This window comes from Prionailurus viverrinus, chromosome C1 (assembly GCF_022837055.1).
Source record: "Prionailurus viverrinus isolate Anna chromosome C1, UM_Priviv_1.0, whole genome shotgun sequence".
NCBI lineage: Eukaryota > Metazoa > Chordata > Mammalia > Carnivora > Felidae > Prionailurus > Prionailurus viverrinus.
This window is the reverse complement of record NC_062568.1, coordinates 208,646,193-208,664,645: the sequence shown is the minus strand read 5'-3', so window position 1 is coordinate 208,664,645 and position 18,453 is coordinate 208,646,193. Positions and strand designations below refer to the sequence as shown.

The 18,453-nt window shown below is 39.9% G+C and overlaps 1 protein-coding gene across 7 annotated transcripts in view; it reads right to left on the bottom strand.

Moving 5' to 3' along the window:
- The window catches only part of RERE (arginine-glutamic acid dipeptide repeats), a 422,701-nt gene that overhangs the window by 106,177 nt on the left and 298,071 nt on the right, over window positions 1-18,453 (bottom strand). For all 7 annotated transcript variants that reach the window (XM_047872880.1, XM_047872879.1, XM_047872883.1 and 4 more), the window contains 2 exons: window positions 13,540-13,664; window positions 12,033-12,132 (listed from right to left, as the gene is read on the bottom strand). In XM_047872880.1, the coding sequence (XP_047728836.1) occupies window positions 12,033-12,132; window positions 13,540-13,664 (225 nt within the window). The remainder of the gene's footprint in view (window positions 1-12,032; window positions 12,133-13,539; window positions 13,665-18,453) is intronic.

Below are 18,453 nucleotides of genomic sequence, written 5' to 3'. Positions count from 1 at the left end.
TTTTTTTCAAGGCAGAGAGAGAGGAAGGGGCAGAGAGAGAGAGGAGGACAGAGGATCGAAACTGGGCCCTGTGCTGATAGCAGGGAGCCTGATGCGGGGCTCGAACTCATGAACTGTGAGATCATGACCTGAGCCGAAGTCGGATGCTTAACCGACTGGGCTACCCGGGTGCCCCAGAATAAAGAAACTTTAAAAAAATAAAATAAAATGTTAAAAAAAAAAAAGCTATTCTAAAAATTAAGAGGAAAAACAAGAAAAGAGAGAAAAGAAAAGAAATGGCTAAAGAGGGGTGCCTGGGTGGCTTAGTCAGTTAAGCATCCGACTTTGGCTCAGACTGTGATCTGGTAGTTTGTGAGTTCAAACCCCGCATCAGACTCGTACTGACAGCTCAGAGCCTGGAGCCTGCTTTGGATTCTGTGTCTGCCTCTCTCTCTGCCCACCACCCCTCAAGAATATATAAACATTAAAAAAAACAAAAAGTCACAATTTAGAAATGGCTAAAGAAACCAGAGAGTGATTCACATGCAGAAGCAAAGCAGGGTTACAGTCACAAAGAGCTGCACCAGGAGCTATAGTTTTCTGGTTAAACTATCAAGTACGAGATCCCTGTTGCAGTAAGTCACGAAGGTGCCATTACCGGAGGTTAACATAAGGGGTCTCTGACCTCCCCACCCACCCCTGAGACACTTCGAGAACGCTCTCTGTTGTATCTAGTAAAAGAATAGAGTGGCGCATAAAGCTCAACTTTGACTAAAGCTACAGACCATCTAAAAAGGAATAAAATCTCAAAGGATTAAATTTAAAAAGTCATCTTCATCCAAACGAGACAAAAAGAATAAATTGCTGCCAAAGTGTTGTTGCTTGGAGCTTTTAAACAGAAGTCAATTTATGAAGTTCTCAGCCCAAAGGGAGCCACACTGGTACATTTCTAAACACTTAAACAACTTTCAAAACAAAAGTTCAAAATGTTTCTAATTGGTCAAAGGACAATAAATTAAACCTCGACTTTATATATTATTATGCTGATAACCGGTTGAAAAGGCCTTGGTTACACCAGAAAACCTCCAGTGCATCTTTACTTACGCTATAATTAACAATGTAACAGGCGGTAGACTCCAATATCCTGATATAATATAAATAAAACACTAGCAGAGGGGCTTGTCAAGGCTGATTTACATAAGGTGCTATTCTGAAATTTACTGGATTTCCATAATAAGAAATCATACAGCATATAAAGTTTTCCCATTCCTTTTTACAACAACAAATCAAAATCTTAGAGGAAAAAACATACCATCCTATAACCATTTATTGCTGATTAATCTGAATGGAGAACTGGTAAAAACAATGTAAGTGAGGATGTGAGTGTAGAATGGACAGCACAAGAATCCCTGATCAGAAACTTGAGACCAGCTGTAATAACAGGGCTTCCCAGTAATGCCTTATTTGGGAGCTGGGAAATACTCAACATTCATCTAAGGCCTAAGTACTGCAAAGCTAATCCAGGGCCAGATGCTTTAGTGAAGTCCATTTATGATGAACAAACAGAAAACCTCTGAAAGAAATTGTATCGACTTAATTTTTTAGAATAAAAGAGACAAAGATGAAAATGACCCTCAGAGTAGGCTTATCTGTACACTCCGTTATGCCAACCTCCTAATACCAAGTTCTGGGTGATCAAATATGGTTTGGACTTGAACCTGATTTATTTATTCAATCATTCAACAAATATTTAGTGCCTCTCTACTATGTACCAGGCATCGAGCTATGGCTCAGAAAACAAAGATGATTAATACTCAATGGTTAACAAATAGCGATATTTATAGATCAGAGATAAAAAAAAAAAACTATGAAGCTATTGGAAGCCTTTATTGTAGGAGATGTGGGTGTGCATAAATAAATAAGCAAACAAATATATACTCTCTTGAATATGTAAAAAGCTTAATTCAAACATCTAAAAGTCATCCATATTTCAAGGAATAAAACTGTCCAGGCAGAAGTGAAATCTTTGCTGCATGATTATAAATTTTACTTATATATAGTAAGAATATATATGTTTAGTATTAGAGAGAGAAGATAAACATAAAAATGCAAGTAAATTCTAAGAAAGAGAAGTCAAAAGAATTTGAATTTTATTGGGAAATGGGAAAGATATTTAAGCCCAAAGAATGAAATCCAGTATCAATTTAGTAAAAATAAGTCAGCATGGTATTTTCTAGAAAACCTTAGTCTCAAACTATAGGGTTCTGCTAGTTTCTAAGCATAAATATAGAGTGATTTTGATCTTGTAAAAGGCCAAATAAACGCAAGGACTTAAAGATGGCTGAATCCCATTAGAATAATACAGGCCATCTCTCTGTTATATACTATTATGTTTACAAATTATATGTAAACTAACGAACACAGATGAACCTCACAGAAACTGCATATGAAGAAACACACACCTGAACAGTACACAGAAACATTTCTATGTCAGATCCTCTAGAGGAAGCACCATTGTTGTGTCATATTTTAACATGTTATTTAATATACTGTAAAATTACAAATAGAACAATTTTACATTCATAGGTGTTCACAATTTCAAACAACTAAAATATAACGTATCTTTTCCGACATACATTGAGGAGTATGCCCCATCACTGAGAACACCTTCCTCTTCCAACCACAGAGGTCAACACATTTATCACATCGTCTTTCTCTACATCAATACATTTTTTTTTTTTACTTATGAAGTAAGAAGATAAGAAATACATTTTTTAACAAAAGTGATACAACTGTGTGCCTAACGATTCTGCAAGGTCATCACTGTATCAAAAGTAGTAAGTCATGCAGCCATGAAAATAAGATATATTAACTACTACTGGGATTTGCCAAAACAAGATATGCTATTAAGAATGTGTACGTGTGGCTCGAGTTTTATATAACCTGATGGCAGATGGCCAACTGCCATCAGGTTATATAAATTAAAATGGACTAAACACTCCCAACAAAAGGGAGAGCTTGCCAGACTAGATTAAAAAGCAAGAAAACAGGGGCGCCTGGGTGGCTCGGTTGGTTAAGCATCCCACTTCGGCTCAGGTCACGATCTCACCATTCAGAGTTTTAGCCCCACATCAGGCTCTGTGCTGACAGCTCAAAGCTTGGAGCCTGTTTCGGGTTCTGTGTTTCTCTCTCTCTCTCTCTTTTTCTCTCTGCCTCTCCTCTGCTTGCACTGTCTCTCTCTCAAAAGTAAATAAACTTAAAAAAAAAAAAAAAAAAGCAAGAAACAACTAAAGAACTAAAGGAACAAGAGACGTTCTTTACCTACAAAGAAAAAGCAAGATTCCAAGTAATGAGCTGGAAGAAGATATATCACGTCAACCAGCCTAAAAAAGCTAGAGTGGTTGTATTAAAATTAAACAAGATGGAGTCAAAAACAAAAGAGTACTACTAGACACAGTGTCGCTCCAAAAAGGTAAAAGATAAGTATTATAAATGTTCATGTGCCTAATGACACAGCTTCCAAATATGTGAAGCAAATCACAGTTGGAGACTTTAATACGACTCTCTCAGCAACTGACAATACAGCTAGAGAAAAAAATTAGTAGGACACAGAAGATGTAAGTAATAATAACCACCACTTTAAAGAAACCCACAATTATATAACAGTGCACTCAATAACTGCTGGATATAAATTCATTACCAGTGTACATGGAACATAACATTCACCAAGATAAACCACATTCTGAGCCAAGAACAAATCTCAACAGATTTCAAAAAACTGAAATCTTACTGGGTACTCCATGATCCCAACAGAACTAAATTAAAAATCAGTATCATTCCAAGACAAAAAGGGGGGGGGGGTACATATAAGAGAGATCTCAAGTATCTGGTAATTAAGCAATTCAATTCTAACAATTCATGGGTAAAAGAAATTGTGAAGAATATTTTTTGGTATTTAAAAAATTATAATAAAAGAACAGCAAATCAAAATTTGTCCTAAAATGAGGTACCTAAGATCCCACTTTTGGAAGCTGGGGGGCAAATGATCAAATGAATCCAAAATGAATAGAAAAGAAATAATAAAAATAAGATTGGAGATCAAGAAGATAGAAAACAGAGAAAATCAATGAAACCAAATGTTAGCTATCTAAAATAATGTTGTCTCTATTTAGACTGATCAGGGGGAACACAAATCACCAATATTAGGAACGAAAGAAGGGTCAAAATTACAAATCCTATAGACGTTAAAAAGATAATAATTTGACATTTTTACCAACAGATTCGATAACCTGGATGAAATGAACAAAAAGTTTAAAACCACAGATCAGCAGATTAGCAAAACTGACACACGAAGAAATATAAAATGTAAATAGGTCTATGCTTATTATAATTTTAAACTTTTCATACAAAAAAATTTAGTCCCATCTGGGCTTCACTGTGAAATCTATCAAATATTTAACAACAAATACACACACACACACAATCAATCAATCCTTTACAAAGTAAGGGAGCAAGAGGAAATTTTTCCCAACTAATTTTTTGAAGTCAGTATTCCTCTGATATTAAAACTAGACAAAGATATTACAAAGAAAGAAGACTACAGTTCAAGATCCCTTATGAACACAAATGTAAAAGTTCTTAACAAAGTATTAACATATGGAAGCCAATAGTATGTAATGAGTAAGTAGAATTTATCCTAGGAATGCATACTTGCTTTAACATTTGAAATTAATCAATATAATTCACCAAATTAACAAAACACAGTGTAACAACCATATGATCATCTCATTAGATACAAGAAAGAAAAGCATCTGACAAAATTAAAGGCCCATTCATGATAAAAACAAACAAACAAACAGATATAAGGGAGAACATTTTCAACTTTGATCAAACAACCACCACCCCACACTACACTATTATTAGTGAATGACTAAATGTTTTCTCCCTAAGATGAGAAAGCAAAGATGCCCACTCTCATTATTTCTACGCAATACTGTACTAGAGGTCCAAGCAAATGCAATAAAGCACGAAAGAGAAACAAAATACATAAATCAGAAAGAAAGAGGCAAACTGTCTTTATTTGCAGATGGCATGACTGTGTACACTGAGACCCTAAGAAACCAACCAGAAAGCCACTAGAAATTAACAGAACAGATACAAGGTCAGCACATTAAAACTGTATTTTTAAAAATGTTTATTTTTATTTATTTTGAGAGCATGAGCATGCACGAGTTGAGGAGGGGCAGAAAGAGAAGGAGAGAGAGAATCCCAAGCAGGTTCCCCACTGTCAGCACAAAACCAGATGCTGGGCTCAAACTCCCGGACTGTGAGCTCATGGCCTGAGCCAAAACCAAGAGTCAGGTGCTTAACTGACTGAGCCACCCAGGTGTCCCTAAAATTATTTGTATTTATATTCTACCAATGAACATTTAGAAACTGAAATTAAGGGCACTTGGCAGACTCAGCTGGAGGAGCATGAGACTCTTGATCTCTGGCTCATAAGGTCGAGCCCCACGCTGGGTGGAAAGATCAATGAATCAATTGATCAATAAGAAAAAATAAAGAAATTGAAATTAAAAATCTAATCTTATTAACAATAGAATTTTCGGGGCGCCTGGGTGGCGCAGTCGGTTAAGCGTCCGACTTCAGCCAGGTCACGATCTCGCGGTCCGTGAGTTCGAGCCCCGCGTCAGGCTCTGGGCTGATGGCTCGGAGCCTGGAGCCTGTTTCCGATTCTGTGTCTCCCTCTCTCTCTGCCCCTCCCCTGTTCATGCTCTGTCTCTCTCTGTCCCAAAATAAATAAAAAACGTTGAAAAAAAATTAAAAAAAAAAACCAACAATAGAATTTTCAAACAGTAATTACTTAGGGAAAAACTTAACAAAACATGTATAAGACCTGTACACTGAAAACTAAAACATCTTACTCAAAAAAATTAATGAGACCTCTTTTAAAAATGAAGATATATGAGGCACCTGAGAGCTCAGCTGGAAAAACATGCAACTCTTGATCCCAGACTTGTGAGTTCAAGCCCCATACTGGGTGTAGAGCTTATTTAAATAAATAAAAAAATAAAATAAATAAATAAAATAAAATAAGTAAAAAATAAAAAATAAAATAAATTTAAAAAAATAAAAAATAAAAGAAAATAAAGTAAAATAAAATAAAATAAAAACTTGTAAAAAATGAAGATATGCATCATGTTCAGGTTTGGAAGATTCAATATTGTTAAGATGTCAATTCTTCTAAACCGATCCATAGATTCAATGCAATCACAGTGAAAATCCCATAAAACCTTTTTAAAAATAGAAACCACCAAGCTGATTCTAAAACGTATGTGGAAAGGGATGGGTGTATGGATGGCTCAGTCGGTTAAGTGTCTGACTCTTGATTTCAGCTAAGGTCATGATCTCACGATTTTTGAGTTCGAGCCCCATTATCAGGCTCTGTGCTGACAGTGCAGAGACTACTTGGGATTCTCCCTCTCTCTCCCTCTCTCTCTGTTCCTCCCTCACTTGTGTGCTCACTCTCTCTCTCTCAAAATAAATAAAAACTTTAAAAAACAAAATAAAATAAAATGTAAATGGAGGGGTGCCTGGGTGGCTCAGTGGGTTAAGCATCTGACTTCAGCTCAGGTCATGATCTCACAGTCCATGGGTTCGAGCCCTGCATCAGGCTGTCTGTTGTCAGCACAGGGCCTGCTTCAGATCCTTGGTCCTCCCTCTCTCTGCCCCTCCCCCACTCATTCTCCCTCCCTCCCTCCCTTTCTCTCTCTCTAAAAAATAAATAAACATTTAAAATAAAAAGGGGTGCATGGGTGCCTCAGTCAGCTGGACATCTGTTTTGGCTCTGATCATGACCTTGCGGTTCAGGAGTTCAAGCCCCACATCAGGCTCTCTGCTATCAGCACAGAGCCCACTTCAGATTCTCTGTCCCTCTCTTTCTCTCTCAAACATAAATAAACATTAAAAAAATAAATAAATATGGGGTGCCTGGGTGGCTCAGTTGGTTAAGTGTCTGACTTCAGCTCAGGTCACGATCTCACAGCTCCTGAGTTCAAGCCCCGCGTCAGGCTCTGTGCTGAACAGCTCGGAGCCTGGAGCCTGCTTTGGATTCTGTGTCTCCCTCTCTCTCTGCCCCTCCCCTGCTCATGCTCGGTCTCTTTCTTTCTTTCCCTCTCTCTCTCGAATAAACATTTAAAAAAAAGTTGAAAAAACATAATAAAATTTATATAAATAGTAAAATTTATCTAGGAATGCAAATGACCTAAAATAGCCAAAACAATCTTAAAAAACAAGTACAAAGTAGGAAGGAAGACTTACCACTACCTGAGTTCTGATAAAGCAACATTACTCAAAATACTGAAATACTGGTGAAAAGACAGATAACACATTAGTGAAACAAGAGAATCCAGAAAAAAGAAAAACTGCTTATATATAAGCAGTTGGTGTTCAATAAAGGTATCAAGGCAATGAAATGAGAAAAGTCTGTTTTCAACAAATGTGACTCCAACAACTGGCACCTGTGTGGGAAAGAAGGCACTTTCACCCATACCTCACAGTACACACAAAATTAATTTGAAATGAATCACAGACCTGAAGGCAAGAACTAAAACGTCAAGAATAAAACACAGGAACAACCTTTGTTATCATGGGGTGAACAAAGAAACTTTCACAAAAGGAAAATGATACACTGGACTTTAGCAAAATGAATACATTTTGCTCTCTGAAAGACACCCTTACAGAAAAATAGTCATGGTATGGCAGGAAATATTCACAAATATGTGTATCAAAGGACTTATATCTGCAATATAAAAAGAACCCTTAAAACTAAGTAATTATACTAAAAACAATTCAACTTTTAAAAGTGGGCAAAATATACTTCACAAAAGACAACATACAACTGGGCGGTAAGACATGAAAAGAGGCTCAATTAGGATGAACAGGAAATTCAAATTAAAATCTCAGTGAGTGAGGCACAGATAGACATCATTAGTAATGTCAAACGCTGAGGAATCTTTAGCCTCAATCAAATCTGTGTCCCCCATCTAAATAAAAACCAACAGCACACAAAACAAACAAATCTCAATGAGATATCGCTACATACTCATTAGAATGGCTAAAATTAAAAAGACTGACAACATGAAGTCTTACTGAGGATGCTGAAGAACTGAAATTCTAACATAGTACTGATGGCAATGTAAAGTGGTACAGCCACTCGGAAACGTGTTTGACAGTTTTTTTTTTCTTAAGCTTATTTATTTATTTTTAAGAGAGAGAGCGTGAGTGGGGGAGAGGCAGATAGAGAAGGAGAGAGGGAATCCCAAGCAGGCTCCCTGAAGTGGGGCTTGAACCCACAAAACCATGAGATCAAGACCTGAGCCAAAACCAAGAGACGCTTAACCAACTGAGCCACCCAGGTGCCCCTGACGGTTTCTTAAAAGCTACCCGCACACATACAATCCTGCCATTTCACTCCTAAGTATTTACCCAAGAGAAATGAAAACACGCATCCTCACAAAGCCTTGCATAACAATGTTAATAACACCTTTATTCATAATGGCGGCCAAAAGCTTGGAAACACGAATGTCCATCACCAGACGAATGGATCAATTATTGTTACTACCCGTACACTGGAACACTACTCAGCAATAAAAAGGAATAGAATATCGATAATGCGACAACATAAATCTATCCCAAAATTATTATATGGAAAGAAGCCAGACTCAAAAGAGCAAAAATATTATTCTGACACAACATTGTATGATGTGAGAAAACGTATCAGTGGTTGTCTGAGGCTGGAAGCAGTAAAGGATCGGGGAAGGGCATGAGGCGCCTCTGGGGTGCTGGAAACGTTTCACATCTAGATCGCTGCAATAGTTTCGCCAGTATACACATCTGAAAAAAAACATCAAACTGTATATACTTTAAATCAGAGCAGCTTATTATACGTAAATTATACCCCAATATGTTGTTTTAAAACTTATATGCTAAAAATCTCAGTTGTGAGTAATGAAGAAAAAACTGAGTCAAAATGAGGAATGAGGAAGAGCTTGTATTTAAAAATGGGTCCATGTTGGAGTGCCAGGGTGGCTCAGTCGGTTGAGCGTCCGACTTCGGCCCAGGTCATGATCTCCCGGTTCGTGAGATAGAGCCCCGCAGCAGGCTCCATGCCGACAGTTCGGAGCCTGGAGCCTGCTTCGGACCCTGTGTCTCCCTCTCTCTCTCTGCCCCTCCCCAGCTCACGCTCGCACTCTGTCTCTGCAAAAATAAATAAGCTTAAAAAATGAAAATTAAAAATGGGTCCATGTAATAGTCATGAAGAATTAACAGCTCAAAAAGCTCTATTAGTTTTAAATAGATGGCAGTTTTAAGATCAAACTATTTATTTAAATGTATTTCAATTTAAATAGTCCTACTCAGATGTTAAACACACGACAATGTGGCTGTACCACATAATTTCATTTACTTTAAATTTCTGTACTGTCCTGAGAAATAGGAGACACAGGTTTACTCTAAACTGACAAATGCCTACCCTTGTTTTGACTCTATGCTATACTTCTCACACGGCAACGCATTTATTTTTTCAATTTATTACTTAACACAGCTCGAAACCACCCTTACGCCAAGGAAGATGAAATAAACATTAACTCCCCATAAGATTTTTCAATTCACTTCACTTTTCATTAAGAAAGTACCCGTAACTAAAACTCTGTGAGCCAGTACCATAATTAAGTGGAAAAATTAAAAGAGCCATTAAACTTTTCCATTCCTCACAAAAGGAACAAACGACTCGGTCCTTTGGTGGCTGACTACACTTGGATTGCCTAACCCCAGACACCTGAGCCATCTTGGACGCGCCTAGACAGGAAAATTTCAAATGATGGGAAGGCAGCCTCACAGAAATAAAAACTCATAAAACCAAAAGCCCTCTGGCAATGCTTAAGAAGACTTCAGAAGGAACTTGCTACAAAGGACCATGGGCAAAAAGAGCCCAAATTATTTCTGTATAGAGGTATGTTTTACCGAATCCTCAGAGGGGTCGCAATAAAAGAACAAATCCGATCGATTCGGTAAAGTGCCAAAAACAGACATTTTATTAAATGTGGCAACGTCTTCATTATTTAAAAATTCAACTGAGCGGCATAGTTGTGAAAGGGGAATTTTTTTCATAAAGCTTTGATGCAGAAGATTCCACAGAGGGGAACCCGGGAGAGTCAGTCGGTTAAGTATCCGACTCTTGAATTTGGCTCAGGGTCATGATCTCACGGTTCACGAGGTTCAGCCCCGCATCAGGCTCTGTAGTGACAGTGCCGAGACTGCTTGAGATTCTCTCTCCCTCTCTCTCTGCCCCTCTCCTGCTCTCTCTCTCTCTCTCAAAATAAACAAACATTTTTAAAAAAACTCAACAGAAAACAAGCTCAAAGAGTAACTCGGAATAAATGCACACTCGTGGGTATTCTGAATTCACAGACATTCACAACACAACTCCTACCTACCACAGCCACCGTCTGCAGTGGCACTCAGCTGAGTCTCCCTCTCCTCATCCAGAAAATAACCTCAAAGGCCCCTTCTAGCTCTATCACTATGCGTTCAGAGTAAAGACTCCGGATAAAAGCAAAAACTCCAAGTGTGAAAGAGGTGAGGAGAGAAAAGAAATAAGCGTACGGGTAGGTAAACAATTGCTCTGTCATCTATCGCAGGGCCCAATCCCACAAGGTCACTTCACCTCTGACGCTGTCGGAGACTAGTACCGCGTAATACTCAAGAAACGCAACCGGCCCAGGAATAAAAATCAGCCGTATCTACATGTTTCTCTGAAAGCGAGCTGCAGAGTAGAAGGCTCACTAAGTTGGGTTATTTTCTAACCTCCATTCTGAACTTTTCAGATTGTTGGCATTCAACAATCGTCTGGCTTTTCTGAGCCTTAGATTCTTATCTATTTAGAGACTGGAACAGATGATCTCAAACGTCCCTTCCAAATATAGCGACCTCTCAAGAAAAATGAAAAACAAAAAAGGTTCTTCAATTACATTTAGTTAATCATCAGGAGTTGCTGAGCCTATGAGCTCAATAGCCTATGTGAATATACATAGCCTTTTTAATACATCACAAATGCATAAAACTTCATTATTACTCCATCAGATTTGATGATTTCACATTAGTTACCACACAGGGAAGAATTATTTCAAGACACTTTAAAATACATTAATTTTCCTACACAGCCCTATCGGATGTATTCTAATGTCAAACAGGGAAACTGGTTTCAGTGATCGTACTATGCACAGCAGTTCGACTTCCGTTCTTCTGAGCTGCTGCCTGTGTGTTGCAGCTCAGGGCAGAGGAGTAATTCTGAAGGATGCCGTGCAACCAACTCAGTACCGTCAGGCTCACTTGTTACATTTTACTTTAGTTTTTTTAAGGATTATTATTTTTAAAACTCAATTCTGTTGTATAATCGTGTGAGATATTTAATCATGTGAGATATTTAAAGGCATATCTATAAAAAAACATATTCACTCCAGGAAGTCTGGCTTCTTCTCCGTTCCCTCCCTGCGCTTTCGAACTCACGGTCTAAGAGACAGAGAAGAAGGCAAAAGGTATGGCCTCTGGATTCGCATCTTGGGTGTGTGACCCTGGCTTGTGACTCGATCGCTCCAAACTTACTTGCTCATGTCTACAATGGTGATAATGATAAAACCTACTCCAGAGGGAGATTGCGAGGATTAAATAAGACCATCTGTGCACAGTGGTCGGCTTTGTGGGATTCTCAGGGAAGATCGACTGCTAGCATCAGGCTCTCATTTGAGGCTCAACACGATCCTGGGGTAGAGACGCAGAAGAGGAAACGAACCTGGAGGCGCCCCATCACCGGATCAAGGTCATGGAGCCCAGCGCTGAGACCGCAACCCACCTTTCGATCCCAGCACTAAGCCACAGTACTCGCTCCTAAAATTCTAGGCTCATTCAGGTTCCATGCTCATCACACATGCCCTACAACCAGCACAAGGGAAAAGTAACTCCCTTCCCACCCGGGACAACTTCAAAAGACTCACTGTGTTCAGCGCATTGAGGGTAGTGTCATCCCGAGATGCGGCGACACAGCCATCCTCTGTGGAGCCTCCGTCACACATCCCTGCGAATGCTGCCATGCTCCTTGGAGGACAGGAAGGGAAAACATCAGCACAGAAATGTTAATCCTCAGGTTTCAGAGTCAGCTCAGACCAAATTGCATTACTATATGCATGATAGGTCGGAGTTCTCAGTCCTGTTTCTGCTCTTGTTAATTTTTTTTTTTTTTTTTTTTTTGTGAAAGAGAGAGAGAGAGAGAGAGAGAGAGAGAGAGAGAGTACAAGCAGGAGAGAGAGTGTGCCAGCGGTGTACAGACAGAGAATTTTAAGCAAACTCTGCTCTCAGCGCAAAACCCGATGCAAGGCTTGATCCCATGACTCCGGGATCAGGACCTGAGCCAAAATTAAGAGTCGGATACTCAACCAATTGAGTCACCCAGGCACCCACCAAAAAAAATTTAAAGTACCTCTACCCCCTTCACACATACAGAAAGGGAAATGTTACATTTACTCTGGTCTAATTGTGCCCTTTCTTCCCACACTTTACCAGGACTCGGATTTCAGTTTAGAGCATGAATAATCTAAAGCTATTTGCCACAACGGTTGGCTAGAAGGGCGCGTGGCTGGCTCAGTCAGTTAAGCATCTGACTCCTGATTTTGGTTCAGGTCATGATCTCACATGATCTCACGGTTCATGAGCTCGAGCCCCATGTTGGGATCTGCACTGACAGTGTGGAGCCTGCTTGGGATTCTCTCCCTCTCTCTCGCTCTCTCAAAATAAATAAATAAACATTAAAAGACACACTTGGCTAGAGTACAATCTTTTCAAATAAAGATTATATTGTTGAAAGAAAGATATTTTGAAAAAAAATTAAATCCTCTGAATTTGCTTATTTCCTTTCATGCTACACATCAACTAACTTTAGGCGAGTTAAAAGTGGGAGGGGGATGAAAGGAATTCTTAGAGGCCGCTAACTGCACTGAGGCAGCCTCGTGTCTACACAGCATAGCTGAGCACAGAGCTTAAATGCAGTTGCCCGGCCTGCTCTGGTGCTTTGCTTACGCCCTGCTGATGCTGCGGGGAGTCCCAGAAACCACCGCAGATGCAGGAGGGCTCTCTGCCCTCACTACGATGTGCAGGGATAGATTTAAACTTACCTTTTATATTTTAGGCACTTGTAGGTTAGTAAGTTCTCATGTAGGTAAGCCACAAAAACACCAAGTTTAAGTCAAGCATCAATGAACAGCCTCAAGTAGAGAAATCTACAATGGGATTTTAAGAAGGGCCGAATGATCTAACTACTCAACTGTATTTAGAAGTGCTGATAATCGCATGTATGGCTTACGGTGTTTCCCTTCTGAAGAGTTCTAACATCTGATGTGGGGCAAACATCAAGAAACAAGTGACTTTACTGTGGCAAACGTTTTCTCTGGTAAGAAAAATCAATTCAGATGGCCTAACTCAGGGCAGGATGGGGAGGATTCCTATTACCTTGCTGCCCTCAAGTACATAAGAAGGTCACAGTCATTAACTCCAGGCATCCAGACCAGTTCCTCATGTTGGGTCACAGTGTCACCATCTGGAGAAGGGAACGGTTGCAAATCGGGAAGTTTGGCCTGTAAGATAGGGATGGAAAAGTCACAATCAAGGCACATTTAAAGAACTGTCTCAACAGGCAGGCCCTGGGAACAGATGCCATAGCTTACTGAGCCTCTTTCTTTAGGCAGTACCGAAATAACAAAAACCGTGAGTCACTGAAACCAGCCGGTAGCACGTTTCAGGATCATTTCACCATAGAAGATCTCACAATGGACTGCTTAATCTCTACTTAAGGAGAAGCAAACAGTATCAAAATAAACCAGTGTCAGCATGATCCAAAGAATAAAACAGAAATGGACACGTGTGCATAAAAGAAATGAAAAAAACACAAACCCTCAGGAGATAATAGTTCCCTGATAAAGAAGGGGAAAACACACACATTTCCAATGTAACACATCTACAAAGAGACAGATGACAAGTGATGAAACCTCACCTAAGGATATTTGCAGAAAATTTAAACGCACCATCCCATTAAGTTAACGCTACTCCCAAGACACTCAATAACTACCCTGTAGTCATGGTAAACGTAAAAAAAGGCACAAAATTGGAAGTAACATTAAAAACAAAGCTGGACTTGGGGCGCCTGGGTGGCGCAGTCGGTTAAGCGTCCGACTTCAGCCAGGTCACGATCTCGCGGTCCGTGAGTTCGAGCCCCGCGTCAGGCTCTGGGCTGATGGCTCGGAGCCTGGAGACTGTTTCCGATTCTGTGTCTCCCTCTCTCTCTGTCCCTCCCCCATTCATGCTCTGTCTCTCTCTGCCCCAAAAATAAATAAAAAAAAAAAAAAAAAAAAAAAAAAAAGCTGGACTAAATGGTGGTGACAGAAATCAGGCCAGTAGCAGCTTCAGGAGGAGGGGATTGCTTGTGAAGGGGCAGGAAGGAACTTTCTGAGACAACACAACTGTTGAGCCTTGACAGGAAGGGTGACAGCAGACGCAATAGTCCACATAAGATCTCAACAGTTCACTGCACGTAAAGTGTACCTCAGCAAAAAAAAAAAAAAAAAAAAATTTTTAAACATTTGAACAACAGTGCTCAACAACCCAGTCTCTTCGTCACCCGTGGGTTAGAGATCCAAATATCTCTAGCATGTTCTCATCCTCACTCTGCTGTGGCACAGCCAGGGCCGGTAGGTTCGAGGACTACCACAACCATGAGAGGCCGAGAAAAAGTCAACTGCCTGCAAAACAGGCACGTTCTGGTCGTCTTAAATGATGAACATGGAAGTACTAGTCTAAAATTTTAAACCAAGAGCTGCTGTTAAAAAGCTCCAGTGGCTAAAGAAACCAGGCAAAAAAAAAAAAATGAAAGGAGCAGCTATAAGGTAGCATTCTCCAGCGGAAAGAGAACGAGAGACACCTTTTTCATTTTAAAACACTCTAGTATCCCCATTAGACCCCACCTCCCAATGTGGACTAGCCACGCTTCAAGCGCTCACGGCCACATGGGGCAGTGGCTCCAGTACTGGGCATGCAGGTATCAGGTGCTAAGGGGGCAAGGGAACCAGGCAGAAATGGAGACGGTGCTGCCCTGTGCACAGAAAGCAGCCAGGCAGGAACGAGAACCGGTATTTGTACAACCTCCGATTTTTTCCAAAGTCCAGAAATTTTTATGCGAAAGCTTGTATTCACGTTTTTAAAACAATTTTGTGGCAGACACAACACGAGCAGATCATGTGGCTCTAGATACCAGTCTGCTTCACAGACTATCTCTGGTACCTCTAAGTGCGCATCAAGTGCCGACTTTCTCCAAACAAGGATGCTCTTCTTTAATTTAGTATCGACTTCTGTAACATTTAATTGGGTGCCTCGATGAGTTCTGCTTAACACATAGTGACCATATTGGAATAAAATTTAACACACAACAGATATTCACACCAAAAGGGTTTTTTTCTTCAAATTTTTCTAAAATTTATTTACTTTGAGAGAGAGAGAAAGAGCGAGCATGAGTGGAAAAGGGGCAGAGAGGGAGAGAGAGAATCCTAAGCAGGCTCTACGCTTTGCACAGAACCCAACGTGAAGGTCAATCTCAAGACCATGAGACCATGACCTGAGCCAAAATCAGGAGCTGGCCACTTAACTGACTAAGCCACCTAGGTGCCCCCAAAGGTCTTTTTTGACTTTTTTGACTACTGAGCTCTGTTTCCCAGGACCAAATACGGTATCTGGTGTGGCAGCTGTCCCAGGTCTGGCAGTTTGTCCCAGGGGGACAAACCTCCCCCCCTCCCCGCCAAGAGAAAAAGAGGCTGGAAATATAATTAGTTAGCTTACGGAAAAAGAAATGCAAATGGCTCTTAACGATAAGAAAACATGGTCAAAGTTGCTGATAAAAGAATCTTCCACCTAGCAGACCGACATACGTCCCAAAGTGTGACAATATACAAGGCTGTGGTGCTCGCACTTGCAGGAGTTGCCAGCACAGATACAACAATGGTACAATCTCTATAGAAGGGCATTTTGTAATGTCTTCACACTTACAGGTGCACTTGCCCTCCAAGGGAGCCAACCCCCCTTCTGGGGACATATTCCAAAAATATGGTGGCAAAAACATAAAAATCTATATGCTCAGGCCATTCACTGCAGCATTACCTGTAACAGCACCTGACTGGAAGCAACCTAAGTGCCCAACAACAGGGACTGGAACTGGAAGAATAAACTGCTGTATCCACGCAATGGAGCTCCATGAGGCAGTAGAAGGAAATGAGGAGGAGCCTACATACTGCCATGGAGGGAACAGCAGGGTACACTGTTAACAGATAGAAAGTCGGCGGAAGCGTGTGTATTATGCTACCATTTACCTAAGAACAGAGGGTCGGGGAATAAAAATAAGAAGGGAAAATCAAAACCTTAAATTAACAAAAACAAAAGCAACAAGTGTCCATCATGGAGAGAAGGAACATGTGGAGGGGACAGATGTAGTCGACTTTCTTGAACATACTTTTTCCTTTGTATGTTTGACTGTGGGGCCATGTGAATAGCCCTACATAAAAACAAAATGAAACTTAAAGAATAGTAATCCCTTAAAAACCATAAGGCAAAATGAAATACATGCATTAACTACACAGTAAGTTGATTCCTCTCTAGAAATTATTTCAACCAACTTTAAAACACATTATTAATTTGCCCACACAGCCCTAGTGGGATATATACTAAGAAACCACCCCCGCCAAAAAAAAAAAAAAAAAAAAAAAAAAAAAAAATTAAATTGCAAGCTGTTTTCAATAATCATATTGTTTGCAGCAGTGTAAGTATTATTATCTTGTGCTATTATATATGTATTATGGGATTAAAGCAAATGAATAATGATGTTGGTGTCATTTGAAAATGGGATTTGAGACATGTGGAAAAGATACAGACAAATGAAAGAAAGATAGGATTAAATATAAAATCCAGATAAAAATGTGAATTGGAATTAGAAATATCAAAAGGAATCTACAATGTATCTTTAAAAAACATATAAGAAAAAGGCATATTTCTTTTTCCTGAAAAGGCCTAGAAACAAGTAACCAATCAACCCAGTAACAATGAACACCCCAGCACCCAGTCAAAAAATGTCACTTCCCAGTAAAACAATAAGGGCTCCTATGAGAAAAATTTAATTCTAGATCTAGGGCAGGGACTGTACAAGATGAGACATTAAAATGCCATACCAGTTAAAGGAATCCTACAAAGACCACCGAGGTCCATCCAGTCGAAAGGACACAGAAGTTAGCAGGAAGAGGCCCCTACTGGCCCCAGATGGATAATTTAATCATCAGTAAGAATAAGGACAATGCGGGGGTGCCTGGGTAGTTCAGGCGGTTATGCGTCCGACTTCGGCTCAGGTCACGATCTCAAGGTTTGTAAGTTTGAGCCCCACACCGGGCTTGCTGCTGTCAGTGCAGAGCCTGCTTCAGATCCTCTGTCCCCCTCTCTCTCTGCACATGCCACCCCCCCCCCCTTCCTGGGTGTGCGCTCTGCTCTCTCTCTCTCTCTCTCAAAAATAAATAAAAATTAAAAAGAAAAAAAAGAATACGGACAGCTGGTTAGCAGATAACAAATAATTTAAAATCCACTGGTGACCACTGAGAGACGTTGGGGGAAACAGTATTTTTGAAAACTGGTAAACAGAAGGAAGGAACTGAACATTTATCTTGCCTTTCCTCTGTGATTCAGGTAATCAAATAGTTGGTAAGGGGAAAGCTTCATTTACTCACCTAATAAATGAAGGAGTGATACGATTAGAACACCACCATTTTGAAGGGTACATCTAAGTAACAAGCCAAGGCAGCAAATCACCCTTACAAGGACACGCATAACCTCCTGGTAGACAGACACAGCACCACCCACGCCAGAGGCAGAGGACCAAAGGAGCATAGGATTAAACTTCTAGATTTTAACTACTCATTTGCAAGATATGCCAAGCACACGGGACAGGTCTAATGACACATAAAGATGCAATCAGCCAAATCCAGACTGTGGGACACCCTACTGGACAAAACACTCACCTTCTTCAATACATACACTGAGAGAAGGGGAAAATAAGAACAACAGATGAATTAAAAGAGATTTAAGAGACCTATCAACCACTTGCAATGCATGACTCTTACTCACATTCCAATTTGAACCGTAAAAAAAAAAAAAAAAAAAAAAAGACAATTACGGAAATCCAGTCCTGGTGGGTATTTAAGAGATTGCTAATTTTTATTAGGTGCTACATACTGTGATTTTGGTTTTTGGAAAGGGCTCTTATCTTTGGGATATTTACAAGTAAAATGATAGATTTGTGAATCATTTCAAAATAATAGTTGGAGGGATGTAAAGGAGAAC